The sequence below is a fragment of the Bacillus rossius genome, chromosome 12 (genome assembly GCF_032445375.1).
Source record: "Bacillus rossius redtenbacheri isolate Brsri chromosome 12, Brsri_v3, whole genome shotgun sequence".
Taxonomy (NCBI): domain Eukaryota; kingdom Metazoa; phylum Arthropoda; class Insecta; order Phasmatodea; family Bacillidae; genus Bacillus; species Bacillus rossius.
Genome location: NC_086339.1, coordinates 39,076,234 through 39,097,819, shown reverse-complemented (window position 1 = coordinate 39,097,819; position 21,586 = coordinate 39,076,234). Strand labels below are relative to the sequence as shown.

The following is a 21,586-nucleotide window of genomic DNA, read 5'->3' as shown; positions in this document are numbered from 1 at the left end:
CACCTCCATTATTCAACCCCCTCACTTCATCTGGATCGCGAACAGTCAACATCTTATAGCAACGGCAAACTCCGGTGTGTTTTTAACAGGTAATCCCAAGCAAAGGATACGTGCCACCCACAACAATTTTGACTGTGAGCAAGTGCCATGTATCTTATCTGAATTAGCACCATTTTATCGAGATTTGTTAAAAATTCACAGTTGTACTTCTGAGTGCATTTGGGCATAGTAACAAAACAGGCGTAACCACTACTGGATGTATGAGTACTTTTTCCCCTTTCATTATCCTGGCCTAGTAAGTGTTTACACAAGAGTGTGGTTATCATAGAGAGGGCTGTGTCCACAGGTCTGGAACATGTGTGCCAACTAGTCCAAGCTACCCTGCATACTACTATTGACGTCGTACCTCCTGCGGGGGTAAAGTCTGGTCCCCACCCCGTCAGCACCGAATCCCGCTGGCGGAACGCACCCCTCTCGCAGCCCGCACAGAGGAAGTTCGCGATGCTGCCGCGAGGCAGTAGCCAACATAACGCTGTATAGAGTGGACACTCCGTCCCGTGGAAAAGAACATAACTGTGCGTCTTGATAAAAATGACGACAACATTCGCGATTGCGCTCGACAGCGCACGTTAACGGCGAAAGATTATAATTGTGTGTGGTGACATCCACCCTAGTGTTCCAGCTGCCACAACAAGCAATAGATAATTTTCTAGGAGAAGAATCATATTTTCCGTGTAAGAACAGTGTGCCTGAACCAGCTTTATTTGGAAGCTTTTTTAAACCCGTAAAGATGTTCCTTGCCCAAGGTTTATAAATTAACAATCGCCGCGAGTCCAGTGATCCACGCTGGGGCCGACGACCCATGCAATCACAACAGCTAGCCTGGCACCCTCTCATAAAGAAAATAACTAAATAATCTCCGCCACCAATCACTGTGCTCATCCCGGGTCCCGAACCCGAGACCTCGGGTGACTGCACTATTCTCTAGGATGGCTGATGTCCTTCAGTAAAACACACAGGCCAAATGGTCCACAACTCACCTATCTCTGAGTATTTCCTCTTACTGAGAGGGAACTGGAGCTGTACAACAATACCTATGTGCAATGGTATTTTTATCTAAATATATATCACATATAACGAGGTGAATAAGTTATTGCTGGTTTTAAATGTCGCTAACCTAATATAACTTGCCATCCGCACAATTTTACAAGATTTGAATATACCTAACATAACTTAATCAACAATCCACGCGATTTTAAACCACAACTGAGCCACTATTTTGAACCAATCGAAGTTCCAGAGTAACAAACTTGGAAAATTCTATCGAAATTGGGATTCCGACAGCAATGGAGGTAGCGGAATAATTCCGACAGTTTATGACATGATTCCGATACATAATTACATTAATGAGTGTTCAAGAATAGGGTTTAGAAAATCTTTTTCCGAATTAAAAATTTGTTCTTTTGGAATTATTCAGACATCGTTAAGAATAGGGCCCCAGCTGATTTAGACTTATTATTCCTGTTGTATGGTTTTTATTTTGACTTATTGATGTTTCTCCATGACAAACGATACAAAACTACAATGGCACACATCTAAAATTTGTAATAAAAAATTTAATTTTGAATTTATAATCATTTAACAAATTTTCTAGTTAGAAAACTCCTTACGGCAACCCTTTACTCCCTTTTGTCTGAGTGGCATACTTAAATTTATATTTTATATTAACAATTTTATATTATATACTATTAATTATATATTAAAAATTTACGGAAACCATGTCTAAATGGTACATGATTATTTTGTGACTTCGGTTTATCATTTATACATTTTATGTTTGTTATTGTTTTACAAATTACGAAACAACTATAATAGTTTTATTATTACTTGGCTTTTGAGTACTATCAAAGGCATAAAAAATAATATTTTATATAGGAATGTAAATATTTGTTGATTTCAATGGAAAATTTGATTGGGTCTTCTTTTCATGCTGCCTTGGATGAGGGAAAAAATTATTAGTGGACGTCAGAAATTGTTTAATATACTGCACAGACGAGAAAGTGATTGCGAAAGTAGCGTTGATATATTTAGTGAACCGACAATGTTTGTGTCTGATACAAATATTTTTAGCTCAGACGTTATAAAATTAAAAGTAATCAGTGGTGAAGGATCTGTCTGGGATTTTGACGCCGTTCCTGATCTGACAATAGACAAAATAAAAACAATGGCTTTATGCCACTTTTACAACCCTCTGGAATGTGTTAAAGTTGCATCGAAATATAAACTCGTTTCAGTTAACGAGAAGAAGTGTCTTGGGAACGATAATACAGTTTTGCAAGAGGGTCTTAGTTCTGGTGGTATGCAAACTTATGTGACTAATCAACCATCAGTGTTTTTGTGCACTGCTTAATTTTTTAAAAATCATAGTTATTGCTGCGAATGTGTAAAAAACCCTGTGCCAAGCATCACCCCTTACTTCTCTCTCATTCTGCTGAACTGAGCCACACTACTAGCCAATACACAATCCTCACCCAACTCATTCCAATACCCTATCGTTCTTACAACCGTAGCATTTTTACCCCTTTCCTTTAATTTTAGATTTGTATATGAATATGAATTTGTATATGAATGTCAGGAATATACTTGTCTGAAGACATAAATTTAAAGTGGTATGTGTTAAGTAAAGGTCTGGCAACTACATTTTTATATTAAAATCAATGTTGTGCTATATTTGCTTGTCATAAATACAATAGTCTTGATAGTCCTGTTTCTAAATTTTAATGTCGCCAAATATCTTGACATTTGACTAGGTGTACAAATACAATTGTATTTATTTATACTAAGTTCAATATAAACTTGCACCAGGAACTTTAACAGAAATAAATAATTTCTTTCATGGTAAAAATTTATTGCAGAACAAACAGCTGCAGTTTTGTTAATGTAGGCCTATATTATTGTTAATATTGATTTGGCAAACTTCAAGGTGTGGTATGTTGTGTTTAAAAAAGTGTTATCTCGGTAAACTAGGGCCAACTACAGCTTTTGAAAAGCTTAGTATTGTTATTTGAATGTCTGCAACACCTGGTAGGTAGGCTGTGCTGCCTGTCTCTCCAGCTGACAAATGTGATGTTGCTCAATGTTAACCTAATGGGCCACATTTAGAATCAAGTCACTACCCCTGGGAAAGATTAAAACATCTTCATTTCAATGATACAGGGATAATTTTCTAGTCTAGCAACTTGTTCTTAAAAAAAAAAAAATTGGGATTTTTTTTTTTGGTTGGTCTAACTATATTCCCAGTTTTGTAAACTTTCATTGATTTCACTAGTTATTTTTTTAATAGGTTTTTCTGCACGTAAACAGAAATGTTTTTGAGGGTGAAGCAGGCAGGTAAGATTAGTTCAGCAATATTTAAAGTTCTGTAAAATGATGGAGAAGGTTGGTTAAGTTAGGTCAGCTGACTTAGATAACTACAACCAGTGTCTTAATGAAACATTTTTGCGAATTGGTCTGCCAACTCAGGAGTTATTCCTCAATTTAGACATGTTGCTTGAAAGTTTGCTGTATTGGCCTGGTAACCTTAAATTTTTGTTTGGGAATATATTGTAAACATAATAATTTCCATATTAAATTGAGGTTAACAGCAACATGGAAACAAAAACAATTTTTTTTTGAGATCCTTATAAGCGTAATGCCACTGCTGTCACATGATGTTCTGTGTTCCGTTTGACCTGCAGATGAACTTATACTGGTGGAATGCAGGCTGCCTTTGGTGAAGGAAGACCCAACAGAAGATCGTTTGAAGGGTCCCTCCGACCAAGAAATCTTGGCAGCAACTCAAAATTTAGAAGAAAAGAATGTGACTAAAATTCACCCACCCGTGGAATGTACAACTGATGTATGTATGCTTATTTTTATGTTTGAAATATCTCAAGGACAAATCTACCATAAGAATTAGAAAGAGATAGAGAAGGAAAAAACCCTGGTTATATTTATGTAAACGTTTATTATGTATGCAACTGGTGACCAAATTGGTCAAATTTTTTGAAGTGTGTTGATTGGCCGTGGGGGACACATGAACAATCACCTCTCTTGTTCGTGGATAGAGGTCGTCCAGTAATCGTGTGGTTATGCGCTGAAAGGTCGCAGTTGGTTGAATGCTTAAAAATAAATGTAATCATGTAAGGTGTACTAAATATCGGGTCTGTGGTCCGGGCTACGCTGATTTTTAAATGTTTTCTGAACTATTTAAACTAGAATTTGTCAACTTCAGTTGGTGTAAACCTGCAACGAGATTTTGAAATTTTTTTGGTCATCGTTTTAGGAACGGAGCCCTTGGCTTTTTCTGTGAGTTTGTGTGCAGCCTTTGGAAGTAATTTTGGTAATAAATAATCCTTTCATCAAACATTTCAGTACTATTACAATTCAAATTGTATTTGAAGCAGTGAACTGTGTTGCTAATGTTTTTTTTGTGAATAATCTTGAACAGTATTATGGCTGTAAGATATCTGCCATTGTGCTATGTGAATTTTCGGGCAAGGACAGTAAAAAACAGTAAAATTCTGTAATTGTTCCTGAGGAACTTTATTTCCATAATTATAATTTGGAGCAACATTTTTATGAAACTCGAATATTATTTTCGAACCCAGCAAAATATTTAATTTTCGCATTCTTATGCACGTACAATCTATATCAGGGATCTCCAAACTTATTAAGCCTGAGGGCAACACATACTCTGCTAAGTGCCAGCTAGCTCATCATACCAATACATTGTAACACCATGGCGGGCCGGATACCGGGCATGTCCTACCGGATCGGCGGTGTTGGCTCGTGGGTCGCAGTTTGGTGACCTCGGATCCAGACCACAGCTAGCTGGCGGGAAATGGATTGTCACAAAGTTGTAAAAACATTTTATCGAAGGGTCCTGAAAAAGTTCTGCAATTGGTGCGCCTGGTATTATCAGGGCCGGCGCGTCCATATAGGCGAACTAGGCAACCGCCTAGGGCGCCAAGTAGCTGGGGGCGGCGCAGCACGACACATAACAGCTGATATGATATGTTTAACGATTATCGAAACTAGATGAAAATGGATTTTTGTAACAGTTTGGAATGTGTATATTGGTATAAGTAATTATTTGAAGTCCACGGTGACCTGTTTATGATTTGTAATAAGTAAAAAAATAACACAAGCCTGCTTACATTTGATTGTTGACAAAATCTTAGGCTTACGTGATGTATTTTGAGGCAAGGAAAAATTTTTTTTGGGGTGTCCGGGGGGGGGGGGGGGGGGGTTCATTAGGTTTTTCGCCTAGGGCGCCAATTTACCTTGCACACCGGCCCTGGGTATTATTAGACATTCTGTGTGTAGTTACATTTAAATGTCTGCTGGGTTTGCGAGTATGGACCCTGTGTGAGTGAAACAGGTTGTTGTTTGCCGATGCAGTTCCAGAGCGAGATCCGCAGGATCCTGATATCCCTGGTGGAGGCGTCTGCGCGCATCCTGACGCCCAGCCCCAACGCGGACGAGGTGTTTGCGCTGATCCGCGAGCGCCTGGAGTCCAGGAGCAGCTCCGAGCCGGACAGCCACTCCCTTAGGCAGCTGGTGGACATGGGCTTCAGCGAGCAGCTGGCCGCCGAGGCTCTCCGTCGCAACAGGTGGCCGGTCGCTTGCATCTCCTCTCATTCACGCACGGCTAGTAGCCAGCGGCTTCAGGGTGTTGCTGACGTGGGCGTCGCAACAGGTGGCCCGTCGCTTGCATCTCCTCTCATTCACGCACGGCTAGTAGCCAGCGGCTTCAGGGTGTTGTTGACGTGGGCGTCGCAACAGGTGGCCGGTCGCTTGCATCTCCTCTCATTCACGCACGGCTAGTAGCCAGCGGCTTCAGGGTGTTGCTGACGTGGGCGTTGCAACAGGTGGCCCGTCGCTTGCATCTCCTCTCATTCACGCACAGCTAGTAGCCAGCGGCTTCAGGGTGTTGCTGACGTGGGCGTCGCAACAGGTGGCCGGTCGCTTGCATCTCCTCTCATTCACGCACAGCTAGTAGCCAGCGGCTTCAGGGTGTTGCTGACGTGGGCGTCGCAACCGGGGGGGGGGGGGGGGGTCACGTCCCCCTCCAATAATATATTTAGTTTCGTAGTTATATTAAAAATATGATTTCTGTGATACAACCCATACGTTGCGCATGGTGCATTTAGTCCAATCGTGGTAATATGAGCACTTTTTAGTTCGATCTTCGTGCAAAATCAAAATCAGGTCCGATACCGAATTCAGATATGTTAACTGTGTTTTTACAAATTTGTTCTCTGAAAATATTTTTTTAGAAAAAATAAATTATATATTGCAACCAACTATAATTAGAATATTTAGGAAATAAAAATTCCTAAAAACCACCTTTTTGCACCTTCAAACCCCAAATCCCCAGGGGATGGATATTCCTCAACAACTAAATCAATTGAAGTCTTGAAGTCTTCCCCAAAAAATAAATCCTTGTGACGTCCATGTTACTGATATCTTACCACCGAAGGAAAAATATGCGATTAATTCCAAACATTTTTATTACAGAAATAGACACAACAAGTAGTCGGGTGAATAAAAGATTTTATTCAAAGCTAAACCGTTTAAGAATGAAATTTTTCTTTAAGTGGTTTATTTTTAGTGTAGATTAAGTATCTGATTTTACAACTCCTGTTTTAGGGTGTTCGAGGATATATTTTACCTTAAATGAAATATTACTTAACATCATTTTCAATTTCATGAGATTGTTACACTCTCTCTACATTGGTATAACGTAAATGTCTCCCTGGAAACATTTCGGGAGACTGTGGATCTTTAGTTTCAAAAGAATAAATAACAACAAATGCAGGTTCGTCTATAAATGTGCCTATATTTATTTTTCTATCATAGTTAATTTAACGAAAGTATACAAAACATCATCCTGATAAACATAAGTTGGTTTGGTAATGGAGTTAATTATTTAAAATATATAGTTGGACTAATAATACATTAGAAGTTACAATTTATAATATAGGTTAATACCTTTGTACGTTAAAATTTTATAATAGGGCCGGCCCGTGCCAAATTATTAAGAGGTACCTTACACCATAGTTAAAAAAAAACAATAAACAATCCCAGAGTGATAATTATTAGCACGTAGCGTGATTAAAGTCCTATAATGGCCACTTTAGTTATCACATATATAGTACAATTAGCTGGCACTTAGAAATGGCGTAGCATTGGCAGGCTGTAGAAGTCACGGGGAATTTGGGGGTCGTATAGTTGCAACTTGCTGGTCGGGAGTGATACTTTCTACTGTAGGCGGGCTGCCAGGTGGCGCCTCAGTTGTTTCCGATTACTGAAGACAAGGAAGAGCATTTGGCCGCAATTTCAGCGCCGGCTCTGGGATACCGGTTCTGTGATACAGATTCTTGGATACCAGTTCTGGGATACCAGTTCTTGAACCCTATCTGTGAACAAGCCAAATCCAAAAGAATTGGACCTGCTTCACAGCCAGTCATTTAACGAGCAAAAATGCCCACCAAAATAGGGATCGTTGGGGAAGAGAAAGAGGGTTTTTAAAACTCATCAAAACAGGTGTTGCTCAGGAGTGGTCCCGCCGGGATGGGCGCGAGATCCTGACTGAAACAAGCGCATTGAATGCGGAAGCACTGATAATTTAGATTTATTAAAATTTAGCAAAATATAAAATTTTCTACATTGAAACACTGACTAATTACTATTTAAAACTTAGGGAAAACTTCCCTTGACGAGACGACTACATCCTAGTGGTCTTGTAGATGGTGAATCTTGCTGAGTTCTAGCCGAGAAATGAAGTAGTCTGTCTAACGTCACGCCAAGAAGTCCCTGGGGGGTCGGTGTGACGCTTAATTAAAACAGGCGCTTGATTTAGAAAGAAAGGGGTGGGTACTCCGGCTTCAGGTCCGAAAGGTTCTGAAGACTTCCGAGTGAGGGATCGAGAAATACTGACTTCGATATCTCGACGTTGGTGTTAGTGCCCGATCGCAGCATGATCTACTACCGAGAAGTCGACTTGTGCATATCACACAAGACTACTTCAAAAGCATGGGACTTATGGAGGAGACTGGTAGAGCGCTCTACTGGCTCGGGAAAGAACGACAGGCAGATGTTTGTTGCGTGAGTCGCCAGGGGGCAGGCTGCGCTTGACAATTGCTCGGAGTAGTTGATAATTTCGCCACTAGAGGTCAGAGGCGGTACTTTTGAAGACTCGTTTCCAGACCTTGAGATGGGCCATCGCCGGCCGGGGTTAAGCACCGGTCAATGCTCTGGGCTGTGATTCGAGGAAAAGAGGGTAAAGGGGGGGGGGAGGATGATGGCTCATGAGAATTGTCTTACCCGGAGCGCCTATACGTGCTCGGGAGCATGAGACAGTAAGTGCTCACCTCAGGTGAGCCTTGAGAAACTGGCTGCCCTGTGAAGCTGCAGCCACAAGCAGGCCTGATCACGGCGACAGGCCGTGTTTCAGTGACCAGACGTGCGCCGAAGCGAGGATAAGACGAGCCTGAATGCTGCCTTCGCAGAGGGTTGGCAAAAATCAGATACGGCGCTGGGAACGAATTGGGGAACTAGCCTAACAAAGATTAAGTGGGAGTGTGGAGTGAGTAGAAAAGTTTTAAGTTTTAGCTGCAAAATTACTGCTAAAATAATAATTAAAAAATTCAAATTTACAATTGTGACAAAAGATGCTAATTGGCGGCACAGGGTAGACAATTTAAAAAAAATTGTTTAACACATGCCTATTTTCAGTAGAACTCACTTAATAAGTTCCCATATATTACGTTCACAAAATTATTCCCTTTTTCTCACTTCCATGTATAACTAATACAATACCTATGTTAATTTTTCCTATTTAAAACATTTACATTTATAAATGCATTTGTGGGGAAAAAATATTAAATAATAGTTTTTATATTTGAAATTTTAAACTATATTTATTGTTAAACTTTAAAAATTTACGTAATTTCAAACAATAACAAAGATTTGACCGTCAAAACCTTTGCCACAATTACACGCTGTTACAAGTTGTATTTTTTGACTAATTGTCTGCTTGTATTCGTATAGACTTTGTGAGACTGTTCCATCTGTACACCATTTCCCTCATTTGAATCATAACGTGTGACAAATACACAGAAAACCTCTTACCTTTATCTATGCAGTAAACCACCAGCCATTTGTTGCCATGTTGGTGTGTCACTTTTTTTTTGTGTAAAAGTGTATACAGTGATTTCCCGTCTTGCAGCCTCGGTATTTACGTTATTTCGCATTTAACAAAATATAATTTAGGTTCCATTTATGTCATAACTGTAATGCAATACTTTCCCTCAAGTTACATTACGGAAATTATTTTCTTCTCGCTATTCATGTCTCCCGTACGACATTAAAAACAGGTTTTTATTTACGTAAAACCTGTTTCTGTCATTCTAGCACGATACAATTTCCCATTAAATAGTGAAATGTTACAGTTGTGCCATTTTCTTCAATAAAATGTATGATTTACGTAATTATTTCCTATGCACGAAGTATCCCAAAATTTTTGTTGCAGTACATTGCAAGTATATGTTTGAAATTTCATTACTAGTGCATTTAAATGTTCTGCGTCACTGTATTACTACTTTACCTTTAATTATTTTAACATTAAGACCATGTGCGTAGGAAAACAAAATATGTATGAAAAAATGCACATAACTATTTACATTGGCAGGATTTGAGAGTTATGTTGCACAGCAGACAAGATTGGATCTGTGCGTCGCGCTGGCTGCAGGATGAACTCGACGGAAGCGCTGGAGTGGCTGCTGGCGGGCCAGCCCAGCTCGTCCGTGGCGAGCACGGCCGGCGAGGAGACGCCGCGCCTGCCCGGCGAGGACGAGGCTGCCGGGGCGTCGGGCCCCACGGCGCCTGGCAGCGACGCGCCCCAGAGCGTCGCCAAGAGAGTGGCGTCCCTGCTCGAGTCGTTCCGGGCCTTCAAGAGGAAGGAGTTCAAGCCCAACCCGCAGGCCTTCCAGAACATCGTTGACATGGGCTTCGGCGAGGACGAGGCCAGGGACGCCCTGCGCGTCGCGGGGAACAACCAGGTCGCAGCGGTGAGTCCGGACGTTCTCCATCTGAGAAGCGTTCGGTTGCATCGTGTTTGAGGCGCTAAGGAATAAGAGTTAAGCCTGCAGATGGTCCACCAAACTGGTGAACCAGATCAAAAGTTGATGGCACCATAATTAAAGAAAAGGCAGAAAATCTACTTTGATGTAAAATTTACCCGAGTGCTACTATACAGAAAAGCATTGTACACCAGTGTAAGCTAGGTTATTGGTTTTATAACATCTAAAATTCATGTTAATGGCGCACCACATAAAAAAACACAAATGCTATAGCATGATACAGATAAAATGCAACAGATAAATAGTAATATCCTGAAGGGGCATGAGTGCATTACATTTAAAGTGCCTTGTAATCTCTGCACCTGGTAAATTCTCTCTCTAAGTTAAAAACGCCATAATGGGGCAACAAGGCTAGAACAAGAAAATAACAAACTATAAATATGTAGTGTTCATGCAATGTCCGACCATCGCCCACACTGTACTGTTATAAATAATGGCCGGATGGGCATTAGTTTTAAAAGTTGTAAACTATAGTTTTTAAATTCTCTTGGTAAACACATTAATTAAAAAATCTTAAGAAACCCCGAAGGACGTAGTGGGTACCACACATAGTGATTTTGGTATAAAAAATACTTTTTTTATCATCAAAAACATTTTTGCACCACTACAAGTAGGTTCGTGGCCTGAAAAGTTTAAGTGCGAAAGACGAAGGTGAAACAGTTAATTATGTTCGTTGAGGAAAGTTTCTGCGAGCCAGACATACCGCCCAGCGTACGCGCTACTCTTGTGCTGTAGAAAAATGCTGTGCGATAAATGAGGTATGGCTCAACCCAAACAGCTTGTAGAATGGAAAGTAAATTAATGCACTAAAAACTTCTGAAATGGTGTCAAGCTCAAACCAAGTTCACAACATAACAGTTTAAAAGTGCTGTACGACAGATTGAAGTCTGCAAAATCAAACTATAAGCACTTTTCACCTAGAGGCAGACAAGTTATTATAGGTCACGCCATATCGTAAAACTCGTGACACTGTACACGTCACAACTGCTCGTAGGGAGATACTGTACGACTTGCACAGTAAACTGCTCACCTACTGCACTGTGCAAGAGGCCAAACACCATACAGTTCTGTTCAAAACCAGACATGCTCCAGCAAACCACAGTTCGTTAATGCCAAGGCTGTAGGGCCTCGACAATGATGACGAAAGAATTTCTTGCCCTAAGTTTATGCCCGGAAAACACAAAAAGTAGTGTGCATACCAAAAATGCTACAGACGAAACTCTTCGAGTTTAGTGCACACAAATGCTCCCTTAAACAGCTGGGTTCTTGGCTGGTAGTCTTGTAGGCTCGTACGGCGTCTTCTAGCTCGTTTACGCCTCGCAAATCTGCGTTGCCATCGGATGTCACAGTTCTGCGTCGGGCTGAAGTATGGTCGGAAAGCTGCATCCGGCACCGACTACTGCCGAAGCAAGACTCTTGTGGGTGGAACCAGGTTCCACACGAGCGAGGCTCGTAGTCAATGGTGAAGCCGCATCGTGCCCAGGCAACAAGCCAACATGGCGCAACAGTTACGGTAAAGAGCATGTAACACAAAACAATCAACTACGAGTCTTGTTTGTTTTTAGGTTAAGGAGAAAAAAAAATTTATATTAAGTGGTTACTTTTTTAAAAGATTATTTGTTTGTATTAGGAAGCTTTGCATTGAGTTTGTGTCCAATTCGAAGAACTTTCATGGTAACTTTGCTGCTTACTTATCGAAGAAACGGTTATGTTTCACTGGAACACAGGGGCATACACAAGGAGGGGGGGGGGGGGGGTGAAGTTACCCCCTTTCCAGTAAGATCCTTAAATACGTATCTATAATTTCCACCAACAAAAGGAAAGAATTTGAAAGCAAATAGCAGACATCAACCCTGGAAATGTTCCTGTCCGCAGTGCGACTGGCTGCTGGGCGAGCGACGCAAGAGCCCGGAGGACGTTGACACCGGCCTCGACCCGGAGGGGCCTGTCTACAAGGCCATCATGTCCAACCCCGCCATCCAGCTGAGTCTCAGCAACCCCAAGATTCTGCTCGGTAGGTTGCCACGGCCATGTTTGTAGTTGGCGACTGTTCACTTACATATTGTGAAAGTCGTCTCTTTAATTGTTTTAAAAATCAGCATATTCCTGCAATTGTTTGATTTTGCTTATTGTATTTAATCAATGACCGTGATGTAAAAACGTAAGAAAATGTTATGAAAAGTTTTCAAATTTCCCCCCAGGTATTTGTGCACACAATGGTTATGCATTAAGCTACATGTTGTGTCAACCCCCTTGAACTTAAGGGACACCCAGTTAAAGTCGGGGATCAAAAATATTTGGTTCGGGAAAACTGATTTAAGCTATCTCGTACTACCAACTGGCTCTGGGGAAACTGATGTAAGTTATCCTGTACCTACTGAAATAAATGTTATTTCATTAAGGACAAAAGATTACTCACTTAGTTTTTGTTCCCCAGAAGAAGGGCTCTTGGTGGTTGAGAGTTCAGATCCCTCACCTCCCTCCAATGCAATCCAGATTCCATTCCCAGCGGGTTCGAGTCCATATTTAACGTGGCAGATGTTGCAGTGACCCGGTGGGGTTTATTCAGGGTACTCCTGTTTCCTCCAGCTATTCATTACACCAATGCTTGATTCTTATCTCATTGCCATTCATAAGCTCTTACGAGCCAATTGAAACTGTAAACATTTTTATAACCTTATGACACCATATAACTTTCGAGTTGGAATACATAACCTCCTAGCTGAAGTACCTGGTGTTGCCCAAGTTGAAAACCGGGTGAAGGGGATTCTTTTTTAAAATCAGATGTAGTCATAATTGTCTGTGTAATTCAAGTTTGCTAAATGTTATCAACAGTTCCCCAGATTCTGATTCAAGAGATAGAAAAGGAAAGTAGTGTTTCAAAATATCATGTATTCAATGAAATTTTTGGTGAAATCAGATGTAGATAATAGCGTTCTTATTTTTTACGTCAATTGTGCAAAATTTCATTTAGGAGGGCTTAAAGTTTTTCATAATCTCATTTTTAGTGAACTTCTTTTTCTTACATTGAATGTTCAAATTATTTTGAAAAATAACCCCATCCCCCCTCTTTCATCCCTTTAAGCATAATGTTGATAAATATAAATAAAATAAAGCACAATTATTTCTAAAATCCATCCCTAAAGCAGTATTATGGTACTTCTTGATGAAATTTTGCCAACTCTACATTCAAGTTAAGAGAAAATTAATTTTCTACATTTAATTAAAATTTTCCCCCCATCAAATTATCTATATGAGATTTTGAAAATTCACCCCCGTCTCTCTTTCCCACCACTAAAGTATAGTACTGGAACAACTTCATTACATCTTGCACTCTTGACTTTCAAAAGTGGAAGAAAATTACTGTCTACATCATGATTTTCATGAAAAGGTTTACTGAATACATAATTTTTTTAAAAAACTATACCATCCCCTTTCTGACCCCTTTAAGAGAATTTTTCACTCTAATGAAATTTTCACATTCGAAGTTAAAAATAAAATTACTGTTACTCTTTTTCCTGGCTACCCCTTAAAGTAGTTTTTTTTTTGGCTTTCCTTGGTGAAATTTTAAAAAGTGCACATACAAAAAAAAGGGGAATTTGTTATCAAAATGCAATAAAAAAAACGTCCTCTGAAAACATGAGATAACAAAAAAACCCCATTTCCCTTTTTCTACCCCTTAGCCTTGGCCCTCTTAGATGCAATTGTGCACACTGGACGTTAAAAATGAGAACAGTTATGTATCTGCATCTGATTTTAAGTATTTTAGCAAAAAGTTAATTGAATACATGAGATTTTTAAAAACTACTTTTTTCCTCCCCCCCACCGCATCCCTTCCACATCAACCTTTTCTACCCCTTAAATCAGAATTTGGGCATCTCTTGATGAAATTTTGCACATTTGGGGTTCAAATTAAGAAGACAATTACTATCTACATCCCATTTCAAAAAATAATTCCCTTCACCCTGGGGAAAGCTGGGTCTTCAGCTAGTAAATAAATATAAATAAAATGTGAAGCTAAACTTGTGGTTAGTCGCAAATTAAGGTAAATTGCGGTGTTATTTCGCGATATCGCGATTCGCGAAATTTCTGTATCTCTAGTTATGGCTTTTCAAGATCCTGATTTATATTCCCAGACACAAATATTTTTGTTTAAAAATGTATTTATTTGCAAATTATAATTTTTTTAATTTACAATTGCAGATAATACTTAAATAAACTAGACAAACAATATCTTTGTGATTAATATTTGGTGTTTTAAAGAAAAGGAAAAATTCATAAAACTCAACCATCAGCTATCTCAAAGTCTAAATTACTTAATCAATTTACCGTGTGACACTTCCATGAATTGTTAAACTGTTACTTCTTATTTCCTTTGTTTTTTATTAACATTGTATAGGTATTGTTTCTTATTTTCATTTATAACAGTGAAACTTCATTTATAAAATCCCTGTTAAAACAAAACTCTTATTAATATAAAAGTATGGCTAGTACGTACATAATATAAAGTTGATTTCGTTCCAAGGGTAAACAACTACATGTAGTAAAGGATGGTTAATAAAAATATCCCGGAATTATGTAAAGAAACAATGTGGAGTTCTACCTAAAATAATACTGATGCCATTGATTTGGTTCATTGTAGGTTGGGGAAAATTTTAGAAATTACTCATTCTTCCAAAATGATGGTATGTCATCTTCTTGTAGGTAGTTTCTAAACCTTTTCTTTATTCTACTCTCTTAAAATCATTTAAAAAGTAGTAAAACAAAATATATTTTTGAGCCATAATTGTAACCATCCTAAAATTCACATTTGGTGCTGAATTTGATTTAGAAATTTTTATAAAAATTGTTACAGATTGGTTAATACAAACCTTGTTATTGCAAAGTTACAAAATTATGGTCTCTTCAGGTTTGTGTTATTGAGGTCTGACTGTATTAGACAGTGTTTTATAATAAAAATATCAGTCCCTGGTGCCCAAATTAAATTAATTTGTGTGCCTTGATGAGTGAATTTTTCTGTTGATTAAAACTAAGATCATTTTATTTTATTTTAAAATATATTTAACTAACTAACTAACTAAAGAACTGGAACTTTAGAATTTTAATTTTATTGTAGTGACTGGAAGTAAATTAATGTCTTAATGGCACTGGTGGATAAAAATGTTGCTATTAGATTTTTTCTTTTCTTTTTTTAAATGAAGTGCAATTGTTGATTTGTTTTCATTCAAATAAAGACACTTCAGTTTTTTATACTGAGGAATTATAATTAATGGCAAAGATATCAAAGGATTTAAATATATATCCTATATTAGATAAATGTACAGAATTTCTAAAAATTTGTTTAAACCTCAATTAACTATCCAATCCTTGTTAATCAAATAAAACCCTAACTAATAAATTAAAAAAATTCTTTATGATTAAATAATATAAAATTTGCCAAATTGAAGTTTTAAACATTCTATAAAATGTTGAGGTTTTGCTAGAGGAGATGAATCAACCATCGGTTTTGGACTCATTTGTTACCATTGGAATTGATGTAGATTGTGGAATTGGAAATGACACAACACTAGAATGAAGTTAAGATTTATAGTAATAATGAATACCTCTTAAAAGTTTGTACGAGGAATGTTTAATCGATCAAATGCAAAACTATTGAAATATCATGAGCAGGTAAGATTCCTAAACCTCAAAAGTAAATTTCTTAAAATGGTATTTAATATACATGGTGTGCCTGCGTGTAGAGTGAGGTAAGTTTGTTATACAGTTGGGGCTTTATGTCTAGTTGGCGAGGTCACTGTCCACAAACAATGCTGAAAGAAATAAGACTGGGCCGTTGTAATCATTTGCCTGGGGTGGTGTCGGGAAAGCACAGGGGAAACATCAATCAGGGCCTCGACTGAGCGACTGACGCATGTCGCCAGGGCTGGCGCGTCCATACAGGCGAACCAGGCAACCGCCTAGGGCGCCAAGTAGCTGGGGGCGGCGCAGCACGACACATAACAGCTGATAATAATATGTTTAACGATTATTGAAACTAGATGAAAATGGAAATTTTGTAACAGTTTGGAATGTTTATATTGATATAAGTAATTATTTAAAGTCCACAGTGACCTGTTCATGATTTGTTATAAGTAAAAAAGTAAAAAAAAAAAACACAAGCCTGCTTACATTTGATTGTTGACAAAATATTAGGCTTGCGTCATGTAGTTTGAGGCAAGGAAAAATTTTTTTTGGGGTATCCGGCCGGGGGGGCGGGGGGATCAAGGTTTTTCGCCTAGGGCGCCAGTTTACCTCGCACCGGCCCTGCATGTCGCAGCGTTCCTGTCGATGCTGGAGAACCCGAGCAGCGCCAACATGTGGATCAACGACCCCGACGCGTCGCCCGTGCTCAACCAGATCTTCAGGACGTACCACGCGGAGAAGCACGCCCTGCACGTCAACAGCTCGGTGGAGACACAGCGACGGGACGACCTCCAGGACTAGCGCTGTTCCCCTCCCAGCGCTCCCGCGAGGACCAGACGCTTAGGCTGGGCCAGTGGTGTTTCAGGTCACTGTTTTATTTCACCCATTTTATAGCCAAAAAAATTACTTGCAAGCTGCGGAAGCAGTATACACAAGTTCATGTACTGAATCCAGTTTGTAGTGATTTTGGTCATCATTAAATTAAAACCAGTTAAATTCAGTTTTTGGAGTCCACACGAGAGAGAAAAAAAATTTGGTGCAAATTGCAGAAGTTTTTGTCATTTTTATCGAGAAAAAAATTAAAGGACACAAATAAAATGATGTAAAAAAAATGAAATGTAAATATTGGATAACACGAAGTCCACACAGTGGCCCCTAGATTTGCTAATGTTTGCATCACTGGAATGTTGCAGATTTCAAATTTTAAACTAACTGGAATATAAGTGGCTATAGGTGGTTACTTTTTGTATTCAAAGTGACAGTGTTGTGAAATAACTCTGTAAATACATATTAAAATAAATTCTTATTAACGTGCATTTGACCACATAAGGACTAACACCATAAACTTACAAAATGTCTCTGGGTGTATATGATTATAGCATTATAGGAGATAAAGGTGCCAGTAAGTTTTTGTATGCCTTAACTCTAATAATTTATAATTTGATTCCCTTTTTTCTTGCAGTGTAAAGCATTTAAATTTTAATCACCTCTGCTAATACTTTGTTTGAAACAGGATTGTTCATTTTTAATGCCTCACATCATGATTCGGCTTGCGCAGTTCTAGCCCTATAGGTTAGGTCAGTTTTTCTTCATTTCATTTCTGCTTTGAGAACCATTTGTTAAACGTTACAAAGTCACACTGGCAGCTGAAAATTTTATTAATCTAATTCCTGCAGTAATCTGGCAAACGCCAGAGATCCGGTGAGCACGGACAGTTTGTTAGATGAGAATGTTATGTCATCACAAGCAGACTGGTGAAGGATTCAAATGGGAGGTTCATTGTATGGTGCCAAATTTTACATTGCACTAATATTTAAATTCCAACTGCACACACATGCTGAAAGGTCCACCATTGTTTTTGTGTTTTAAACTATGTTGCTTTACTATTACTAACTGCTGTGTTGTTTCAGAACTAATGTAGACTGTTGTAGCTGCAAATAAGTCTCAGCGTCAGTTGACGGATTACTGTCGCAGAAGGGGAGTTCTGGTGCGCATCACTTTGCTATAAAACACTTAAGCATCATTCATAAAAATAAATTAATAAGAATAACTTTATTTATACACTTGCATTTAGTCTACAATTTCAAAATAAAATGTATTGAAATGTCATAATTTTTGTTTGGGTTTTTTCATGGACATAGTTTAACTTTTAATAAAAGTGTGTGCTGTAAATGTTGGTATGGTCCACGGGCTTGATAATGTGGTATTGTCGCAGAGCCTTTGAGAGCAGACCTGAGGGCAAATAATTTTGTCAAGCCCCTTTTGAATTATTTAATGTACAACTTTTCAAACTCTTTAATAAAAAAAACTAAAATGTGTATGTGTGTGTAGTCCACGCATGACATAAGTGAAACTTCTTGCTTATTACATTATTACCTAGGTATAGGAAACACAAATCTCTTGGCTGAGGTTGCAATTAAAAAAAAAAGTATGTGAGCGCTAAATTATGCTATTGTGCAAGGATGCAAGTAAGTGTGTGAGTATGCTGCAAAATTTTAACCCCTCCTCTACGTACCTAACTACTGGAAAATTGTAGCCACCTTAGCAAAGAAGTTTCACTTCAGAAATCTAAAGACTGTAAAAATTTCCATTGTCTTTAACTGTAAACGTGATCTGCACTTATTGCATTACTTTTAAGATTCCCTATTAACATAGTTGTTATATTTGTCCTATCAAGGTAAACCTGAGCATTAAGAATAATTTTGAATCTCAACTGGGGCTCTCTGACCCTCTCTCTCTTGATGGGCCTGATTGGTCGTTGACCGTGCGCTGGCCCAGCCATTTTAAATGTTTCTGATGCAGTGCTTATTGTTACGAAGCTGTGCCTTGTTGGAGCTGTTTCTTTTTATTTTTATTTTGTGAAACTTGCTTATGCTTGGAGTGAAATATTTCTTGAACTTTTAGGGCCTAATCATAGATCTGAACTTAAGGGCACCATCTGCCCAGGACACGTACGGTGCACAGAGCTTCAGTAAAAACAATGCGATTTGAAAACTACTCAAGCTATCAGAGTGGAGTCTGTTTACGAAAAGCATTTAAGAATTCGCTGAGGGCTGAAAAGTACTTTTGATTTCGGATTAAGTTTTTAAACTGTATTTTTAGTAGAGTTAAGATGGATAAAACGCGTGTTTTCAGAGTAATTTTTAGGCGTAAAACAACCGGTACAAATTCTTGAAAGCACTTAAGGGATTTGCATTACTCCTTTATCTTAATTTCTCCTCCACATAACATTACGGTCACTGCTCAAGTTTCACAGTTGTCCCATGATGACGAGAAGACTGCGCGCCAGTCCAGAGCCTTGAGCTTAGAGGCGATACCGCACTAGAAGCACCAGCGAGCGTCGCGCTTATCAATCCGCCTACACACATACACTCCGACCAGACGGGCCTTTTAAGCACTTAATGGAGGTGATTGAAGAACTTACCTTTAAGGATGGTACTAATCACGTATAGTTCTTCCATCAAACCTTTCTTTTGTTGCAATCCCTTGGTGGTTATGGGACATTTCCATCTAATTCGAAATACAGCAGCATGTAAATCGAAAGTTTTTTTATTTTTACTGTAAATGTATTGAATTTTGCTATAATGAACATATGTGAGGTTATTCTAAAAGCTTCAATTTTATGTAATCCATGGATGAGTTGCATTACGATTTGATAACATGCATCTGGGGGGGGGGGGGGGGGGAAATTGTCTCTTCAGTTTTTGTTTTTGTCAGGTTTTATCAAGTGACATGTAAATAGTAGTTTGTGCTATGGTGAAAGGCTCTAATAGGAACTTTATTATATGCTGCTGTGTGACTTATTGACTAAGAAAAAAGGCTAGACTGGAACAGCCAGGCTTAGCTGTATAGTTTCTAATGTAATCACAGCATTCTTGCATTCTTAAGGGGGTACAATATCCACCATCTATGTATTTTAAAAACAATTTGTTCCAACTTGCAGTACCTATTTTATATTAAATTTTGTAGCTTAAAAGGCCGCAGGACCTAGATTCAGACAGTTTGAAGTCTACTTTCCAGGTTGAGTTGTAATATTACAAAATTTTTAGTGGCCGCTGTTAAGTAATGGTGGTAACATTTTATGCGCTGAAGTTTATGAATTAATATCAGCAATGTAACTAAGCTTAGTTGGGTACTATTTGTGCACTGAGGTGCCAAAAGTTTGGATGTATGATTGAAATTAGAAACTACAGTAAAAAAAATTCCAATTCTTGGTGGCAGATATTGTTGCCCCTTAAGCGCTGTAACATTGTTTTAATAGACTGTGACTGTACATCACTCAGACTTACTCTTCATAACAACGATAAGCAATATGGTCCATTTGAACGTGATCACATCGAGGACTGTTAGTCATATTTTGCTCTGTCCGAGGCAAATTGTAAACTGGTTCATGGGCCAAAAATTTTTTTGTGGCTCTGGAAAAAAAACTATTAATATTATTTAAGATTAAAGCCTAAAACTTAAGTACCATGGTACAGAAGTATGAATTGCACACATTATGTCTGTGGATTTGTAGTCATAACATATGTAAGTCCAAAAGTAGTTGGTTGTAACCTCACCCCAAGACATAAGTTGATATGTAACAGTTGTCATTTGGCAGTGTTAACTAGTAGTGTGAGAATAGTCAGTGGGAATCCACTTGTAGAATTTAAGCAGAAATTTTTCAGATGTTAAGATACTATTGCATTATGTGCAATTCGATTAAAATAAATAATTTTGTCATTTCATGCCTTTTGGAAATTAATTTTTTGCTCTTTTCGTTTGATTTAGTATCAAAATGACTGTGAGCAATTTTTAAGTTGTTACGTTATTTTTTGGTTTAACGGTATGCGAATACCAATGTATTTTCATTCTGCATATCCATGCTAATTGACCATTAAAAAAATTTACTTTTGATGAAATAAAAATAATTTTTAGAGTGCACTGTCAAGTGACTGTTAAATGATGTAAGCCAGGTGGTAGCGGGCTGTCCTAAATAAATAAGAAAGAAGCTTAGGCCGGCTTGCAAAGTCAGGTATGGAAAATCAGAGCAAAAACTTTGCACGTTAATCAGATGGAGTAACTTTTCTGTACGGCTCAAGACACAACTGTATAAGCCAATGTCATTATGGAGCAGTAATGGTACACAAATACTCAAGTTATTATTGTCCCATTATATTGCGAAAATGGTAGGTTGAAGAGAAATAAATGTATGGGATAAATAGTGTTTCAAATATGAGTCATAACATGCTTCTACAAATTTTTTTTCATACCTCTTAATCACATTGATTTTACTGTCAAATAGTAACTTTATTGAGAATTTGTTATAAGTATTTAAGTTTTCAAACTTTTGGTTGGTACACGACTGAGACACCACCTTGAATCTGACAACGGACGGTATAAGGTTGTGGAGAGGAGAAAACCACCTTACAGTCTATTTTCTACCATCGTTAATTGGATGGTACAGGCCTGGTAATTCTACGTTTTGTCTCAGTTTTTTCCTCCTACTCCCATACCTCTATGTGTATGTATCAGTGGAATTATAGTTCCAGCTCTGTAAACAGTTTAGTTGAAACTCTAGATGATGCATTGGAGCGGTTTCATTTACGCCACTTTTAAATTGCTGTAATTGAGATGTTTGAAACTTGCCTTAGGTGGGACTGTAATGATGACATCTCGGATTCTCGGAATGTGAGGGAGATTCCCTCTTCATATCTTTCTCCGTTTCACTTCACCTC

General features: G+C 38.4%; 1 protein-coding gene across 1 annotated transcript; it reads left to right on the top strand.

Annotated features, from left to right (window-relative positions):
- Window positions 1–1,945: 1,945 nt before the first annotated feature.
- Window positions 1,946–18,222, top strand: LOC134537856 (ubiquitin-associated domain-containing protein 1). Its single transcript, XM_063378735.1, has 6 exons — window positions 1,946–2,357; window positions 3,738–3,898; window positions 5,443–5,654; window positions 9,797–10,115; window positions 12,063–12,201; window positions 16,504–18,222. Exons 1-6 carry the CDS (start codon window positions 1,988–1,990, stop codon window positions 16,668–16,670), a joined length of 1,368 nt encoding a protein of 455 aa, XP_063234805.1. The 5' UTR covers window positions 1,946–1,987; the 3' UTR covers window positions 16,671–18,222.
- The last annotated feature ends 3,364 nt before the right edge of the window (window positions 18,223–21,586 follow it).